This window comes from Eumetopias jubatus, unplaced genomic scaffold (assembly GCF_037043125.1).
Source record: "Eumetopias jubatus isolate StellerSeaLion01/CBP00866 unplaced genomic scaffold, mEumJub1_p1.0 scaffold_4, whole genome shotgun sequence".
In the NCBI taxonomy this organism is placed as follows: domain Eukaryota; kingdom Metazoa; phylum Chordata; class Mammalia; order Carnivora; family Otariidae; genus Eumetopias; species Eumetopias jubatus.
Window position 1 is genome coordinate 189,458,630 of NW_028274810.1, and position 18,994 is coordinate 189,477,623.

Genomic DNA, 18,994 nt, shown 5'->3' on the forward strand with positions numbered 1-18,994 from the left:
ATCCCTTAAGCATCTTCATTTCTAAAGACATTACACATGCATTTTTCACTCTTTATCAAGGGACTACTTCGTAGATCTTGACCCAAGCCTCTAGTTTGTCTTTTTTTTCTGCCTGCGGTGTTTAGTCAACTCTAATTCACCAACCATCCCCCTCTATTTCCGGAGGTCAAATCTCTAGATTCCTGTTTCTCTCTAAGCTCCGATGTATGCATTCTAAGTGTATTGTATGCAACACATTCATTGACCTGCCAATATCTTAATTGACATCTAACGGGCTTTTCCTATGGAGAAGACCCCTCCTTTCAGGGTCCCCCAAAGGTTTCCCACCACCGCGAGCCCCATCCCTGCCCTGGGAACTCCGCCCCCGTACCCGTGAGCCCCACCCCCGTGCCCGTGAGCCCCGCCCCCAGCCCCAAGGCATTTTGGGGCGCAAGCGCAGTGCCGGGTCTGAGCGTGATGGCTGACTCCGCGTCTGGCATGCGGGGTTCTCTACTGCAGCTGCAGGAGTCCTTGTCTCACGGCGACCGCTGCAGCGCCGCGATGGCCAGTTATCAGCTGATCCGGGGCCTGGGACAGGAGTGCGTGCTGAGCACCGGCCCCGCGGTGCTGGGTGGGTACTGTCTCGGCCGCGCCAAGGAGGGTCCCAACGCGCGTGCGCGTTTGGGGTTTTCGCGTTTTCGGGTTGTGCCGGGGCGTCGGGGCCTGATAGTCTAGTTTCTGTCCTGGTGGGTTTATCTGACAGTGTTTTGAAAAAGTCCAGTCGTTTGATTCTGGATTGTCGAAATTTCTGTGGTTGTCATGCTGCTTTTTTTTCTTAGCAGGGTAAAGATGTTTTAAAAGTAAAGTTGGTGAAAATACCCTAAATTTGGCAATCATTGCTATGCAAAGGTGGCAGAGGGAACCAAAGTAATGTTTCTTTCACCTTTTTTAAAAGCGCCTAAATCCACCAGTACATTTTTGCACCTCTTAGTTTGCTGTTCCTATTTCTGAGAAGCATTGCAGAAATGTAACTGTACAGTTCTGCAGTTCTTTTAACTTTTTTAGCAGTCCCTGAATGAGAACCTTTTGCTCCTTTGTAGTAAAAGTGCCTCTTTTCAGCACTTTTAAAATACATCATTACAAGAAAACTTTTGATGCTATCTAGTACCTATATATTGTCAAAGATATGTTATTAATGGGGAAGTAAATTTAAAAAACTAACATGTAAATGCTTTCTAGTCTCAAAGCTTTTTTTTTTTTAATTTTAGAACGGGGGTAGGGGCAGAGAGAGAGAGAGAATATCTCAAGTAGATTCCCCACTGAGCATGGAGCCCCATGCAGGATTCCATCTCAGTACCATAAGATCATGACCTAAGATGAAATCAAGAGTCCCATGCTTAACCGATTGAGCCACCCAGGCACCTCTAGTCTCAGAGTTTCTAAGTTAGAATTCCTTTTTTGTTCCTTTAGTTAACTTGTTTATAAAGCAGTTCCAAGTTTACTCTGAATGTTTAGTATGTTTTTTCAGGTGGAAGGTTATAGAGGAATGTATTAGTTTTCTGTTGCTGCAGTAACAAATACCACAAGCTTAATGGTTTAAAACAACATAAATTTAACAATCTTACAATTTGGTAGTTAGAAGCCCAACAGGGGTCTCAACCAAACTAAAACCAAGGCATCAGGCAGGTCACTTCACTTTCTAAAGGCTCTCCTGTAGAATCCATTTCCTTTTTCATTCAGTTTGGCAGAATTCTTTGCAATTATAGGACTAAAGTTCCTTTTTCCTTCCTGATGTTCCCTGCTTGTAGAAGCCACCCACATTTCTTGATTCATGGCCTCCATCTTCAAAGCCAGCATGGGTCTAGTAACTCCTGTGCTTGAAATCTCTCTTCTCTCCTGTTCTCTTTCCATTTTTCTTCCTCTCTTCTCCACTAGTAAGGGCTCATGTGATTGAGGGGCCCATGGACAATTTAAGGGCCCATGGATAATCCAGGATAATTCTCCCCCCCTTTTTTAAGTCAACTGATTAATAACCTTAATTCCATTTGCAGCCTTAATTTCCTTTTTCCATGTGAAGTTAGTGTATTCACACGTGTGATATTGGGATTAGGGCTCAGGTATCTTAGGGTCCGTTATTCTGCCTGTGTCATCCCAGTGGAAAATCACCTAGAGTCTCCTGTTTTCCTTGTTTAAATACAGCAGCCTTAAGTTAGTGTTTACTTGCTTATAAGGCTGAATTGAGAAACATGCAGCCCATTTAGGGTGGGTTTATGGAGTGCTTCTTGGCAGCTCTCTTACCTTTTTTTTTTTTTTTTTTTAATCCAGCGTTACAGACTTCTTTAGTTTTTTCCAAAGATTTTGGTTTGCTTGTATTTGTTCGGAAGTCACTTAGCATTGATGAAGTAAGTTGAAGATTTCATTTTCCTTTTCTTGTACATTCCTTTATGTTGGAGTGACTCTTTCTTGCCCGTGTTTACTACAATGTTTATTTCTTTCATTATAGTTTCGTGATTGTAGAGAAGAAGTCTTAAAATTTTTATGTATTTTCTTAGAAAAAATTGGCCAGAAGATCACACCTTATTCTCTTGAAATTAAGGTAAGGAGAAAAAACATATCTCATTATATACCAACATCTATTTTAACTTATGCTGTGAGTTAAATTTGGGTTTATATTTTATTCCTGCCTTTCTCATCAAGGAGTTTACTTATTTGTGCCTGATTGTGGGCTAGAAATGAAGTGGGCTGTTCTTTTTATAGATTTAGTAAGGTAAGGCCCTTGTCAGAAACTACTTTGATAACTTTTTGCACATAGGATAAATAATGTATTTTATAAAAAGTCATAATAAATTTGGTTTTTTGAATTGTGAGGAGATTTCAAAACTCTAAAAATTTTAAAGAATTCTTCTGCTGGGTAAGATTCTTATTTCATGTCCTTCATGTGTGCCTTTGGCAGCAGTTTGAAGTTTGCCTTTCTTGTACCTCCTGTTCTCTTTCCACCTGCCCTCCCCAGGTGTCCTCATAATTTACTGTGGAACTAGTAATCATAAAGTTGTTCTTTTTCAGGCTTGTTTATACTTTGAACAAGTGCCAAAAGTTAAGTTGTTTTTATTGGTCCCGAATTGTTTCTAGTTCTTGGATGCTAAGATTTGATGAAGAAGTATATATTCAATCTGGGGTAATTTATAAGAAGTTATTTTATTAATTATAATTAACCCTAATATATGACATAATAATCATCAATCTTTTTTTTAATAGGTTTTTTATTTTCTTTTGATTTCTAGCCTTTTGGGTTTGGAATCCTAACACAGTTGACCCTTGAACAACAGGGGATTAGAGACATTGACCCCCTGCATGCAGTTGAAAATCCATGTATTTGACTTTTGACTCCCCAAAAAGTTAACTACCAGTAGCCTACTGTTGACTGGAAGCTTTACTGATAAGCATAAATAGTTGATTAGCACATATTTTGTATGTTATGTGTATTACAGATTGTATTTTTATAGTTGAGTAAGTTAGAGAAAAAATATTCAGGAAATCATAGGAGAAAATACATTTACAGTACTGTACTGTATTTATCAAAAAAAATCTGGGTATCCAAGTGGACCTGCACAGTTCAAGCCTGTGCTGTTCAAGAGTCAACTGTATTTTAAAAAAATTGCTTCAACAGTAGGAGTAACTAACATCTGTAGAGTGCTCCATAGTTTACAAAGTTCTTTCATGGTACAGTTTGTCTTACTTATTTTTACCAAAACTCTTTGAGGTAGGTATTTTTAATCTCCTTAGCTTACAAATGAAACTTAGAAGTTAAGAAACTTCACCCAAAACATGGAGCCAAGTGACCTCCTTCCAGAGTGCCTGTTTTTTTAGACTGAGCTGTTCTGTTCCCAACCATTCTTCTCTGAATTACTTTAGTTACTTTTTTAAAATTTTTGATGCTTGTTTTCTTGATATATGGCAGCAAGTGCTATGGGAGGTATGCATGGAAGCATAGCTTTTTTTTTTTTAATCCTGCTCACGTGTCCATTTAGTTTGTGTTTTTGTGACTATTGCTCCCCTCAGAGATGTACTTTTAGCTGTTGTGAAGAACTGAGATCTTATTGATGATTTTGGTATGTCTCCTTTTAAAACCTAGAATACTTGTACCAGTGTTTACACAAAGGATAAAGCTGCTAAATGTAAAATCCCAGCCCTAGATCTTCTTATTAAGGTAATTTTATTATTCTAAGTACATGTATTTCATATTAAACATACAACTTAAAAAGCAGAAAATTAGAATTTTAAGTTATGTTTTGAGTGAGAGATGTTGGAGGCTAGGCTTTGGTCACGTTGATGTATGGACAAGATTTTCTGACCATCACCTGTTAATACTGTGACCTTTTGGTCTCAGTCCCTTCAGAGTAGCAGAGGAAGGATTTTGGGTTGTGAGGGGAATTAAGAGGAAAAATAAGTAAGGAATGTACTGCTCCTGTTTACTCTCAACACCCTGACTCTTAAAACCTAAGGCTACTAAGAGTTGCCAGAGTTCGCATCATTGTAGCTTTGAGTTCTTTCCTAAATGATACCATGAAAATGGGTCTCTATATTGTATTTAAGTGCTTCTTGGGGACTCACTGTCACCTGTTTCTCTCTCAGATGCATCTCTTTTATTGCATCTCTATTTTAGAATTCCTTTGGGTCTTGTTAGCCCTCAAGTGCCTCCGAGAGAATGGCTCTAGTCATATTATTGGTTTCTTGGGAAGGTAAACTTAAGTTTATACCCTCTTCCCCTTTGTAACCCCTGTGTTCTACCACCCACCTCAGCCTCTGCCTCCCAAATAATCAGGCTAGAGTGCTCGCTTCGGCAGCACATATACCAAATAATCAGGCTAGATAGGAGTGCCGAGAGGCCAGGGAAATCCCTTAGAGACACGTGATTCTGGAGCTTTGTGTAGAAACAGTGCAGAAGAGGAAGGCTTGTCATTATTTTCCTGTTTAGATAATGCTAGTTTGTATTATTTTAGTTACTTCGGACTTTAAGAAGTTCTAGACTCATGGATGAATTTAGAATTGGAGAGTTATTTAGCAAATTCTATGGAGAACTTGCATCGAAAACAAAAATACAGGATACAGGTGAGATGCATTCAAATGTTCTTTTTATTTTTATTATTTTATTTTATTTTAATATTTTATTTATTTGACAGAGACACACAGCAGGAGAGGGAACACAAGCAGGGGGAGTGGGAGGAGAAGCAGGCTTCCTGCTGAGTAGAGAGCCCGATGCAGGGCTCGATCCCAGTACCCTGGGACTGTGACCTGAGCCGAAGGCAGACGCTTAATGACTGAGCCACCCAGGCACCCCCAAACGTTATTTTTAAATATTTTAACAAACTGATGTTAAAAAATTAGTGTAAAACTTGGGTTTTTCTCTATTAAAGCATTTATATGTTTTATAGATGAATCCTTTTTGCTGAAAACAAACCCAAATAGAAATAAACAAAAACATGTGAAGACTTCTTCTGAAAGTTTAATCTTTATGAAATGATTTATTTTAAGTAGGCTCCACACCCAATGTGAACCCACAACCCTGAGATTAAGAGTTGCGTGCTCTACTGACTGAGCCAGCCAGGTGCCCCATGAAATGATTTCTTTAAATAGAAAGCTCACACACACACAAAAAAAACTCACAAAACATGTCAAATGTTACTTAGTTTATAATAGTAGATTGGCATAAAATTTATCAGGAAAGATTCTGGTACATAAAACTAGATATTTTCTGTGTCTTATTATGAAATTACTTTGGACTAAACATTTTGTTATTGATACATTTTTGTTTATTTAAATTTTTGGCCTTCACTTATCTTAAATTTATTTTTCAGTTTTAGAAAAAATATATGAGCTTCTAGGAGTATTAGGTGAAGTTCATCCTAGTGAGATGATAAATAATTCAGAAAAACTCTTCCGGGCTTTTCTGGGTGAACTTAAGATCCAGGTATGGCAAACTTTATGCTATTCTGCTTCCAAAGATTTGATTGTGTTTTTCTCTTTTAACGATACCTTCTTTAAAACTCTTTTTTTTTTTTTTTTTTTTTTTTTTTTTAAGATGACATCAGCTGTAAGAGAGCCCAAACTGCCTGTTCTGGCAGGGTGTCTGAAGGGATTGTCTTCACTCATGTGTAACTTCACCAAATCCATGGAAGAAGGTATTGTTTGACTTCATTTGATTTTCTTCTTGGTTCAAAAACTATAATTCTAAAATGAATTGCCTGTTTATTTTTTTGAACTTTTAAACCAATTGTGGATTCACACACAGTTGTGAGAAATAATACAGAGAGGTTTCATTTACTCACTTTCTACTACTAGTGATGACCTCTTTTATAACTAGTACAGTAGCATAACCAGGATATTGACATTGATAAATCTGCCAACCTTATCCACATTTCACTAGTTTAATGTGCATACCTTTGCATATGTGTATTTCATTCTCTGCAGTTTTATCATGTACAAATTTGTGTATGCATCACTATAGTCAAGGTACTAAACAGACCGTCACCATAAGCACTCCTGCTATCCTGTAATAGCCACAGCCACCTTTCTTCCACACCACCGGCCTCCCTCCACCCCAAACCACTACTTTTTGACTTGTGAATATGCTGCTAGAAAGTGCAAATATCTGTTGGAGTCCCTGCTTTCATTTTTTGAGGGATATACCCAGAAGTGAAATTGCTGTTTATATGGTAATTCTGTGTTTAATTTCTTGCCATATTGTTTTCCAAAGCAGCTACAACTATTTTATATTCCCACCAGCAATGCATGAGGATTTCAGTTACTTCATATCCTTGCCAATACTTGATATTTTCTGGGTTTTGATAATAACCATTATAATGTGTGTGAAGTGGCATATCATTGTGGTTTTCATTTGCATTTCCTTTATGACTAGTGATGTTGAGTGACTTTTCATGTGCTTATTGGCTATTTACATATTTTCTTTGGAGAAATGTAATTTAAGTTCTCTGCCCAACTTTTTTATGGGATCATTTGACTTTTTATTGTTGAATTGTAGGAGTTCTTTAGGTATTCAGATATCAATTCCTTACCCAATACATGATTTGCAAGTGTTTTCTCCCATTTTATGGGTTGCCTTTTTGTTCTCTGATGTGTAACAATTTTTTATTTTGATGAAGTCTAGTTATCTTTTTTCTTTTGTGGCCTGTGCTTTTGTCATGTCCATGAAATCATTGCCAAATCACTGTTGAATTGTTTATGTGCCTTTGTAAAAAGTTACTTGGGTGCATATGTGTGTGCAGTTCTAAGTTCTCTATTCTGTTCCATTGGTCTACGTATTTATCTCTCTGCCAACACCACACCGTCTTTTTGACTATAACTATACAGTAAACCTTAATGTCGAGTAAAGTCCTCCCATTTTATTTTTCTTTTTCAAAAGAACTGCTTTTTTTTTTTTTTTAAGGTTTTATTATATGTTTGGCAGAGAGAGAGAGTGCACAAGCAGGGGGAGCGGCAAGAGAGGGAGAAACAGGCTCCTTGCTGAGCAAGGAGCCCAATGTGGGACTCTGTCCCAGGACCCTGGGATCATGACCTGAGCCGAAGGCAGACACTTAACTGACTGAACCACTCAGGTGTCCCCAAAAGAACTGCTTTTGAAATCATTTATTTATTTTTTTATTTTTTTAGTAAACTTTTTTTTTAAAGATTTTATTTATTTGAGAGACAGAGAATGAGCAGTGGGGAGGGGCAGAGGGAGAGAGAGAGGGAGAAGCAGACTTCCCACTGAGCAGGAAGCCTGATGCAGGGCTCAATCCCAGGACCCTGGAATCATGACCTGAGCTGAAGGCTTGACCTGAGCAGACACTTAACCAACTGAGCCACCCAGGTGCCCCTATTTACTTATTTTTAAAAAAGATTTTATTTATTTGAGAGAGAGAGCAAGAGAAAGGGAGCACAACCGGGGGGGGGTGCGGGGGAGGAGCAGAGGGAGAAGCAGACTCCCTGCTGAGTAGGGAACCTGATGGGGGCTCGATCCCAGGACCCTGGGATCATGACCTGAGCCAAAGGGAGAGACTTTACTGACTGAGCCACCCAGGTGTCCCTGAAATCATTTAAGTGCTGTGCTTTTCTATGTATATTCTAGAATAAGTTTGTGTCTACAAAACACCTTGCTTGGATTTTGATAGTCATTGCATTAAACCTGTGTATTAATCTGGTGAGAACTGACATCTTTGCTATGCTGAATTTTCCAATCCATGAACACAATTTATCTCTCCATTTATTTAGGTCTTCTTTGATTTCTTCCATCAGTATTTTGTAATTTTTAGGATATAGATTCTTGCCTATGAATTTTAAAGTTTGCTTAATATGCTTTTATTTGTAGTTCTAATGTTTCCTTGTAATATCTCAAAATTAAAGTTTTAGAGGATAATGTAGCTAGGATGGCATTATATGCATTATGAAATTCATTTCTTTTTAAAAAGCAATGAAAACTTTTAACCCTAAAAGATTCTTTAAATGACAAAAAAATTCTCTATTTACTCTTCCTTACCATTTCTGTTCATGTAATTGCCAAATTTTTCTACCTGCTGTGTGTTTGCTTTTATTAGGTTGAAACCCAACATCCAATGATTTTTGACCTACAAAAACAGCAATTTCATGTTTCAACCTAATATTTTTACCCACTCCTCTGTTGCTTACCAAGGATGTTGTAGTAGCTCTATGTGATTTCTCTTCCTTTATTTTCTCTCTCATCTGTCACATATTCTGTTGCCAGCTTCCCATTTCATCAGGTTCTGGCTCACAGATCACCCATTTGAAACCTTTATGATTCCCCTGAGATGAGTCACTTCCTCTGACTTCTGTATTCTCCTGTTACAGCACTTCCTACGATATATTTTTAATTTATCAGGTTATGTGTTTATTTCTGTCACTTGTGCCTGCTGGTAGGTAATGTTGCTGATTTGTCTTTGTATTTCCTTGGCGTATTAATTGATATTCAGTGAACACATACAGTTTAAGAAGAATAACAGCACTTATTGCTCATTTACCGTGTGCTAAAGACTATTCTAGAATAGTTGCAGGGAAAATTCCAGTAATAACTCTGGAATTTTCTAAATTAGGAAACTAGAACTAAGACAAGTTGCTTGCCCAAAGTCACACAACTGATGTGGTAGTAGAGTTATAATGGCTCCCAATGATGTCCTCATTCTAATACCCTGAAGCCTCTAGAAAGAAATACAGCCCTTCTGACACCCTGATTTTACCTCAGTGAGACCCATTTCAGATTTCTCATCTCCAGAACTGTGTAGTAACAAATTTCTATCTTTTAAGCCACTCACTTTGTGATAGTTTGTTATAGCAGCAGTAGTAAATTACATAACCAATAAGACTAGGATTTAAACCTTGGTCTGAGGCTATAATTTATAGTTTTTCTGTCATGCCACGATCATGTGACATCAAGCACTAAATACTAATACTAGTATTTTCATTCATACAGTACGTGTTCCTTGGGTGCCTTCTATCTAAAGAATGATGAGTTAGGTGTTGGATTCAGTGATCAGAATCACCAGGTTCCTACCATCATGAACTCAGTTTAGTAGAGGAAACAGACACTAAATAGATGAACAAGCTATTACAGATTTCAGGGTTCAATTGTGCGAAGAGTTTGGGTACAGTGAATAGGAATATCAGAGCATGGAGAGGGTAGAGGATGTATATGGCCTGCTGGTTCTTTGTGAGGAGGCAACAAGAAGCTAAGGCCTGCAGGATGGCAAAGAGACAGCTGGGAAAGAGCTCAGAAGAGCATGCCAGGCAAAGGGACCAGCAAGTACCAGGCCTCAAGCCTGGCCAGTGCACAGTGGTCAGAAGGGTTCAAGAAAACTGGCATGTCTGGAGTAGAGTGGCACACTGAGAGTTGGGGAGGGAGTGCACAGGATGTGGGGTCAGTATGTGAGGGGATTTTGAGTTGGAATTTTATTCCAAATGGATTGAGAAACCATGTTTTTTTTCTGATGAATAGGTATAGGGTAGTTGATGTTTTACAGGGGTCTACTTGACTGCTATTGGATGTGAGATTTGTTTTGGTGTAGGATTGAGAGACTTTGCTCTTGAGTGTGGCCGTGAGCAGCTGAAGTAGGTGCAGTGGTGTTTAACCTGGGTGGGGCAGGTTTCAGGCAAAACCTGGCTTTTTGTTTTGGACATGTTTAACCATTGAGGCTATGGAGTGTCTCAGCTTAGATGTTAAGAGTAGGGTTGTATATGTAAGACTGGATCTTGCAGGAGAAATTAGACTTTAAGATACAAATTTGGAAGTTTTCAGCAAACAGGTAATATGTGAAACTGTGAGTGTAAGATTAGCTGGGGAGCGGGTGCAGAGAGACTGGGGCAAGGATGTAAGATGCTTTCTCTGGATGGAGTCTGAATGCAAAGCCACCAGAGCTGCAGAGTGGGTCCAGGCAGGTTCAGCTGAATGTTAGAGGACAAGCTGGACAGATCAGGTTAAGGGTTAATAGGGTAAAGACAAGGTGGAATGGAAGGGAGGAAGTGGAGGCTATCTGCAGAAAGCCTTTTAGAGAAATCTTAACAGAGGAGACCAAAGAAATGTATGGCTGAAGGGAGACAAGGTGGTAAGAGAGGGTTTTTAGAAATAGATACCGGTGGGGCGCCTGGGTGGCTCAGTTGGTTAAGCGACTGCCTTCAGCTCAGGTCATGATCCTGGAGTCCCGGGATCGAGTCCCGCATCGGGCTCCCTGCTCTGCAGGGAGTCTGCTTCTCCCTCTGACCCTCTTCCCTCTCATGCTCTCTATCTCTCATTCTCTCTCTCTCAAATAAATAAATAAAATCTTTAAAAAAAAAAAAAAAGAAATAGATACCGGGATTTGTACATTTATGTTCCTAGCAACACTATCCATAATAGCTAAAAAGGAGAAGTAACCCAAGTGTCCATCAACAGATGAGTGGATGAACAAATGTAGTGTAAACGCAACAGAATATTATTCAGTCTTAAAAAAAGGAGGGAAATACTGTCCATGCTACAAGTGTGGACTAGAGGACATTATGCTAAGTGAGGTAAGCCAGTCACAAAGGTATAAATACTGTATGAAGTAGCAGGAACAGGGAAATTTATAGGTTCAGAAAGTAGAATCAAGGGTACCAGGGGCTGGGGGGCAGGGGAGTTAGTGTTTAATGGGTACAGCCTTTCTGTAGGGGATGATGAAAATGTTTTGGGTATAGATAATGGTGGTGAGTACACAACAATGTAAATATTTAATGCCACTGAATTTTACACTTACACAGGGTTAACACTGTAAATACTCTGTTATATATATTTTACCACAACAGAAAAGTAAATACAAGAGCATGCTTGAGGGAGTGGTCCACTAGAAAGCAGAGGTGGACATAGGAGAGCGGACAGTGGAAGGCAGAGCCTGGGAAAGGTCATGGAGGTGATGACCATTCCCACTACTGAGAGCTCAGGCCCTTGCATTCCTGCACCTCCCTGTGTTCACCTGAGTCCCCCCATTCTAGACCAACTGTGTGCCTACAAGTACCTCATGTCCTTGAGTCTGTACACCTCTGTCTACATGGTCACTTTTTATTAGTATTAGAATGACCTTTTTTTGAATTAGTTCCCATTCTTTTAGGCCCAGCTCAAGTGCTGCCATATCTGTAAAGCCTGTCTTGAATACTCAATAGCCAGAAGAAATCTCTCCTTATATTAGATATGAGGAGCTTTTTAAATATTTCTTTTATGGAATTATCCTACAGACATGCTGATGTTTCTCTCCTCTTAAACCCTCTCTGACCCCTTTTCCCTCTATCTTCTTTGACAGTTGGGCTCTGTTTTTAAATGTATCAGTCCTTTCGATCAAAGCAAACAGTTTTGGAGCCTCTGCTGTTGCAAGTCACTGTTACAAGAGCAGAGGACTTAGCGATGAGTAAAGCTTGATTTCTGGACAGCTGCAGTGAATACTGGTAGGAGACAGTTAAACAATTGTGGTGTCAGGTCAGGATAAGAGTTTTGGGTTATACTTGTATAGCCATTTTATCTTTAGGTGATAAGTTTACTGAGGTCAAAGATCATATTTTTTTCATATTTGTAATTCCCATAGCAATTTGGTGTACTGTGTGCTTTAGCATAAAAGCCTGGCAGTACAAGGATGATGATCACATGCTTGGTCTTATATAATCCTCCATACAACTCTCAAAAAAGCTATATAGTGTCCCTTTTTATAGATAAGAAAACTGAGGCCCTGAGAGATTACCTAACAAAGCTTGTAAGTGATGAGGTGGAATTGAAACCCATGTCCTTTTTACACATTTTTTTCTTACTTTACTGTAGTAATAACTGCAGCAGTCATAATTTGCAGCTCTTCAGCTGAAATGAATGATAGAAGCCGTGATTCCTCAATTTGAGCTGTATGAAATAAAGCTGTTGGTTGTGAACAGTTTCTGAGGTTAGATGATACTGTTGGGATTTGTAATGGAGGCTTCTTTTTGTTTTCTCAGATCCCCAGACTTCAAGGGAGATTTTTGATTTTGCGTTAAAGGCAATTCGTCCTCAGGTAGGATTAATATTACTCTAATTCTTTTATAGCTGAGACTTGCAATTGTCAAACATTGATGGTAATTTTTTTTTTAAATAGATTGATCTGAAGAGATATGCGGTACCCTTAGGTAAGATTGTATATTTAACAAGATGGAATATTTCATATTTTTAAATTAATGTCTTGAGTAAACTTTTGCTTAAACTGTGAATGAGAGTCTGTATGATAATGTCTCTGATGTTCCACATACAGTTACTGGAGGCTCTTGGAGACTTTGTTTTTAGCACGCAAACTCTGGTTAAATGGTCACGCTTAGATTACATGATTTTAAAAACATTACTTTAGAACATCTTTTAGGGGATCCAGATTGTTTGATACTGATTTTATCTAAATAAACCCTGATCCTACTTCTGAAATTTGTTCTGGGGGTCACTGGCCCATTGATTCAAATGAAGGTTGGCAGTGTTAGAACTCTGATCAGAATCCCTAAGTTATTACAGTATAGTGATAGTGGATCTTCATGAACAGTTTTAGTTTTGACATAGACATATACTTAAAGCTTTCTTAGTTTTTTATTCTGCTTTTTGTTATTCTATTTTAAATATATGGTTTTTGCAATTGCAGCTGGCTTATGCTTATTTACCCTACATGCATCTCAGTTTAGCACCTGCCTTCTGGACAACTACATTTCTTTATTCGAAGTACTGTCAAAATGGTGTAGCCATACAAATGTAGAATTGAAAAAAGCGGCACATTCAGCTCTGGAATCTTTTCTGAAACAGGTATTCAACTTTTATTTAAAAATATTTTTTCCATGCAAAAAATTAAATTTCAGTTTTGTGCATGCACATTTGAAAAATGAATACAGGTTGATCTATTAGCTTCTGTAGTATCTAAAAAAGCTTGGTTATTGATCAGCTGCATGGGTGGCAGCAGGACTGAAAGAAGGGTGGGAAGATACCAGATCTGATCACAGCCTCAGAGGCAAGACCAGGGGAGTCTAATGGACATGAGAAATGGCAATGAGGAGGTAGAAGGAAGAAAGGCTGGGGGGTCGGGGATCCTCTGAGCCAGGGGCTCTGATGGAAAACTCTTTTAAGAGTCACCAAAAGTTTTGTTTGGAGCAATGTTATAAATGGTAGTTAAATTTACAAGCTCTTCCATGAAGACCTGTCTGAACTGTGGCACAGACAGTATCCCATTGTGAGGATATACACAGTCTGTTTATAGGCACTTGGGTTGTTTCCAGCTTGGGGCTATTTTAAATAAAACAGTTAAGAACATTGTGATGAAGTGTTTTTGTGGACATATGCTTTCACTTCTCTTGAGTAAAAACCTAGAAGTGGAATTGCTGGGTCATATGGTAGGTATATATTAAACTATAAAAAAAACTGAACTCTTTTCAAGCTGCTTCCACTAGTTTAATTCCCACCAGCAAAGCATGGGAGTTTCTGTCAGCTCACATTGTGATCAACACAGGGTATTGTTGGTCTTTTCGATTTTTCTCTTCTCATGGATGTATGATGTTACCTTACTGTGGTTATAATTTGAATTTCCATGGTGACTATTGATAATGATCTTTTCCTATAGTTACTAGCCTTCTTATATATTGTGAGGTATTCATTCAGATATTTGGCTTATTTTAAAATTAGGTTGTATGTCTTTTTATAAATGAGTTGTGACAGTTCTCTACATCATTTGGATATAAGTCCTTTTCTAAAAATATTACAAATAATTTCTGTGGCATCTTTGAAAAAGCAGATGTTTTCTTAGCAGCATCTTTGAAAGAGCAGATGTTTTAAAGTTTAAGTCCAGTTTACTAGTTTTCCAACTTGTTCTTCCTTTCTGTGTCCTAAGAAATTTTTGCCTATCTCATGGTCGTATAGATTTTCTCCTGGTTTTCTTCAAAAAGTTTTTATAGTTCATAGCTTTAACATTTACATTTAGGTCTATAGTCCATTTTGAATTAGTTTTTGTGTATGGTACAAAGTAAGGATTGAAAGTTGATCCCCCATTTTTAACTGTGAGCATCATTTGTTGAAGACTCTTCTTTCCCTAGTGACTTACCTTGGTACCTTTGTCAAAAATCAGTTGATAGGGTTTATTGGTGGACTCTCTATTTTGTTCCATTCATCTGTCTGTCCTTACATCAGTACCTCACTGTCTTAGTTATTCTAGCTTTATGTCAAGTGTTGAAATTAAGTGGTGGATGTCCTCTAGCTTCTTTCTTTTCTATTATTATTTTGACTATTGTATGTAAATTTAAACATTGCTCCTGAGGGAAAGAAATTTTTCAATAGATCTATGTAAATTTCTTATAAACATTGTAGGATAGCAGCATAGAATTCAAAAAGATATAGAAGGGTACAAAGAAAACTTAAGATCTTCTGAAATCCTACCATTAAGGAAAAAAAAAATCACCATTTTAGTGGCATTACTTCTAGAACTCCTCCTTCATTTCTCTGTCCCTTACTCTCTCCTCCTTTCTCTCTCCCTTTACCTCCTTTCATTTCCTGTTCTTCCCAAGGGAAAGGAATGGGGATGGAAGAAGAGCAGTGTCTTGACATAAAGGAATATTCATAATTTCTGTGACTTTATGATTTTCCATTGTGTTGGGTGTTTTCCTGATAGTGCATTGAGAGCTACATGATTAATTGGATAATAATGTATAAAAAGGATGTTTGCTGAAAGCACAATAAATTAGAAACAGTTTATAAATGTGTAAGCATTATAGTATATTCTATAAAGTGAAAAACTATTCTGTGATTAAGTTGATGGTGTTTCCTAACATCTTAAGGAACATATTCCTGATATGTTTGTGAAGAAGGAAATTTTGGGGCAGTATGTATGATACCCCATTCTTCTAAAATAAATGGGGTTTCATTCAGGATTAGGGTATGTGTTGGTAGGTTGACAATGAAAGGTGGATACCTTTTTTCTGCCTTTAATAATTATCTAGATTCTTTCCATACTTACCGTCTTTATGCTGAAATTAGGAATGATTTTTTGAACATTTGTATAAGTTCTTGCATTTAGGTTACTGTTGCAGTATGGTAGATGGAGATCTACTTGCTTCTCAAAGTACTTTTTTCACTTGCCTCACCTAATGCAAGCTTTACAGTTTGTAGCTTATTTTTTTTGAAAGATGAGATGCTTTGTCTTTCTTATGATTGTGAGTCCTGAGCTCTGTTTTGTGTTGCCCTAATGAGACACTGAGTCTGTTAATTCTGAACTTGCTGGCCGCTGGGCCTGCACAACTCTACACCACGCTTTGAGTTACAGACGAGCTCTAACTACGCTTTCTGCTTCATCAGGGAGCTTAAATTCAAAACCTGGTTTTTGTGCATGTCTTCCTACATTGGCCTTGTCTCTTTCAGTGCCTTTCTCTGGGAAAAAGGCATCACATGTAATAAAGAGAGTGTCTTTTCTAAACTTGATGCAGCCTAAGCAAATTGAAGCGGTAGTTCTTTATCAGTAAAAGCGATTGTGGGGGCGCCTGGGTTGCTCAGATGGTTAAGCGTCTGCCTTCGGCTCAGGTCATGATCTCGGGGTGCTGGGATTGAGCCCCGCATCAGGCTCCCTGCTTGGAGCGGAGTCTGCTTCTCCCTCTCCTTCTTCTGCTCTTCCTGCTTGTGCTCTCTTGCTCTGTCTGTCAAATAAATAAATAAAATCTTTAAGAAAAAAATAAAAGCGATTGTGTGGAATTATAACAACACATTGATAATATCTAATTAAACAATGCTAGCCTTTTTACATTATAATAGATTGTTTTGCTATTAAATATTTCTAAAAAGTAAATATTATGCAATTGCAGATTTCTTTTATGGTGGCGAAAGATGCAGAAATGCATAAGAGTAAGCTACAGTACTTTATGGAGGAATTCTATGGAATCATCAGGAACATGGATTCAAACAGCAAAGATTTATCCATTGCGATTCGTGGATACGGACTTTTTGCAGGAGTATGGCTCATTAATTTATTCTTTTTATTTCCTTTTGAGCATTTAAAGGAATATAATTTATTGCATTTTTGAATAGCATCTCACACTTGTGACAGTATTGTTACTTGCTTTGTTGTTAACTTGGTTTTTTCAATGCCAAATATGTACTAGGATTCTGAATACGTATTATCTCAAGTTTTCATAACTCTCCTGCAGGCTGTTAGGAGTATTATTCCACTTTTCAAATGAGGAAACTGAGACCTAGAGAAATTAAGTAACTTGTCAAAGGACACACAGTTAATAATTTATAGAGCCAAGACATAAAATTCAAGTCTGAAGACTTGAAACACCATGTTTTTTCTACTGTGCTATGCTGCCCATTATTTATGAAGTAAAATTATAGTTGATGTCACTCAGTGTTTTAGAAAGAGCAGTTCTTGGGGCGCCTGGGTGGCTCAGTCGTTAAGCATCTCCCTTTGGCTCAGGTCAGGATCCCAGGGTCCTGGGATTGAGCCCTGCATCGGGCTCCCTGCTCCGCGGGAAGCCTTCTCCTCCCTCTCCCACTCCCCCTGCTTGTGTTCCCTCTCTCATTGTGTATCTTTCTGTCAAATAAATAGATAAAATCTTAAAGAGAGGTTCTTACGACAGAAGTATATTTAAGAATATTGATGGGGTGCCTGGGTGGCTCAGTCAGTTGAGCATCCGACTCGATTTCTGCTTAGGTCATGATCTCAGGGTTGTGAGATGGAGCCCCATGTCAAGCTCTGTGCTGGGTGTGGAACCTGCCTAAGATTCTCTCTCTTCCTCTCCCCCACCTTCTCTTAAAAAAAAAAAAAAATTAAAAAAAAAGACTATTGATAATAACTATAGTTGTTTCCCTCTTACTGGATCTCTGTGACTTCTACTTTACAGAGAAAATCACTTCCTACCTCTCTTTCTACAGATCTCCCCATCAGTGTCTACTCCCTTTTTCAGGGAAGGAGAGCCCCTTTTCCCAGCTTTCTACTCTCACTACTCATTCCATTTCTGGTCATTTCCTCCTTTGCTTCCAAATGATCCTCCCTTCTCTTGCTCTTTTTAATCTTCATCTGTCTCTGTTGGCTCCTTTGAATATATATAGGGCAGAAGAACCAGTATGTGAGAAGACTTAGAGGTAAATGAGAACATGGAATTTTCAACTTCATACATTATGGTCTAACCAACTTAAACTTGTTCACTGTAGATAGAATATATTCACAGTGTAGCTGGAGCCAGACAGACAAAAAGGGAGAGGACTCGAAAAAAAGATTAGTCAGATCCTCAGGGAAGCTAGATTAGATCTGAGGTCCAAAGAAGCCTTTGAAAAATCTGAAGCTGAGTCGTAGCATTATCAGATTTGTGAGTTACAAAGATGGCTCTGGGTGTAGTGTGCAGAATGGTATCGTAGCTATTCCAGCTCTGAGTTTACGTCTCAGTTCCCCCTTTAGGTGACTACCTCACGGGGCACAAACTGCATCTCATTTGTCTTTGATAGCTACCATCTAAGCAATATCTAGAATAGTGTGACCATCAGTAGATGTGTAAATACATATTTAGAATATAATTACAGATTATTTTTAAAAGCATCTTTATGAGATGTATTTTATAATTTTCATCTCCATTAAAAAGCTTGCTAATATTCACCTTATCACATGGCTTAACATGACACCTTAAATAACATTATTTTGACATTGATAAGATTGATAAAGACTTTTGTTTACCTTTCCGAAAGCCTTGCAAGGTTATAAATGCAAAGGATGTTGACTTCATGTACGTAGAGCTCATTCAGCGCTGCAAGCAGCTTTTCCTCACCCAGATAGACACTGTTGATGACCACATTTACCACATGCCAAGTTTCCTCCAGTCTATTGCAAGTGTCTTGCTTTACCTTGATACAGTAAGTGAAATTAATTAAACTGAGCACGATTTTAACTATTTAATCTCAGTTCGTCAGATAACTTCATGGAGTCATATGAATTGTATGCATTTAGTACAGGCACCATTGTGAACAAGGTGACATTTTTAGTACTTTGTGTTAATAGAATTATTGTCATGAAAGTTGACTTTTTGTTATCCAAAGCAGGAAAAATTATTTACTTGTTTTATCTTTCTAAAAGATTAAGATTGCTTCTTGGGATAGAATTGCACCTTAATTATCATTCAGACAGCTTTACTCTGATTTTTTTAGGCAGTCACAATAAGTGTTCAGCTTATTAGTAGATTAGCTATAAGCCAGGTTTTTCATTTATCTAATATGTGTCCACTTGAGTTGTAATTACTTTGGATATTTGTATTATTCCTATATATATTTATTCCCTCCTCTAACTTTTAGTTTGCTCTCCATTTCTGATAGGTTCCTGAAGTGTATACTCCAGTTCTGGAACATCTCATGGTGGTACAGATAGACAGTTTCCCACAGTATAGTCCAAAAATGCAGTCAGTGTGTTGTAAAGCCATAGTGAAAGTTTTCCTAGCCTTAGGGGGGAAAGGACCAGTTCTCTGGAATTGCATCAGTACCGTGGGTAAG

The 18,994-nt window shown here is 38.1% G+C and overlaps 1 protein-coding gene across 5 annotated transcripts in view; it reads left to right on the forward strand.

Annotated features, from left to right (window-relative positions):
• Positions 1-456: 456 nt before the first annotated feature.
• The window catches only part of PRKDC (protein kinase, DNA-activated, catalytic subunit), a 241,412-nt gene continuing 222,874 nt past the window's right edge, over positions 457-18,994 (forward strand). For all 5 annotated transcript variants that reach the window (XM_028118983.2, XM_028118984.2, XM_088022831.1 and 2 more), the window contains exons 1-13: positions 457-610; positions 2,305-2,381; positions 2,483-2,575; positions 4,112-4,186; positions 4,980-5,088; positions 5,835-5,947; positions 6,059-6,158; positions 12,472-12,527; positions 12,609-12,639; positions 13,134-13,291; positions 16,324-16,470; positions 18,200-18,364; positions 18,821-18,989. In XM_028118983.2, the coding sequence (XP_027974784.1) occupies positions 457-610; positions 2,305-2,381; positions 2,483-2,575; positions 4,112-4,186; positions 4,980-5,088; positions 5,835-5,947; positions 6,059-6,158; positions 12,472-12,527; positions 12,609-12,639; positions 13,134-13,291; positions 16,324-16,470; positions 18,200-18,364; positions 18,821-18,989 (1,447 nt within the window). The remainder of the gene's footprint in view (positions 611-2,304; positions 2,382-2,482; positions 2,576-4,111; positions 4,187-4,979; positions 5,089-5,834; positions 5,948-6,058; positions 6,159-12,471; positions 12,528-12,608; positions 12,640-13,133; positions 13,292-16,323; positions 16,471-18,199; positions 18,365-18,820; positions 18,990-18,994) is intronic.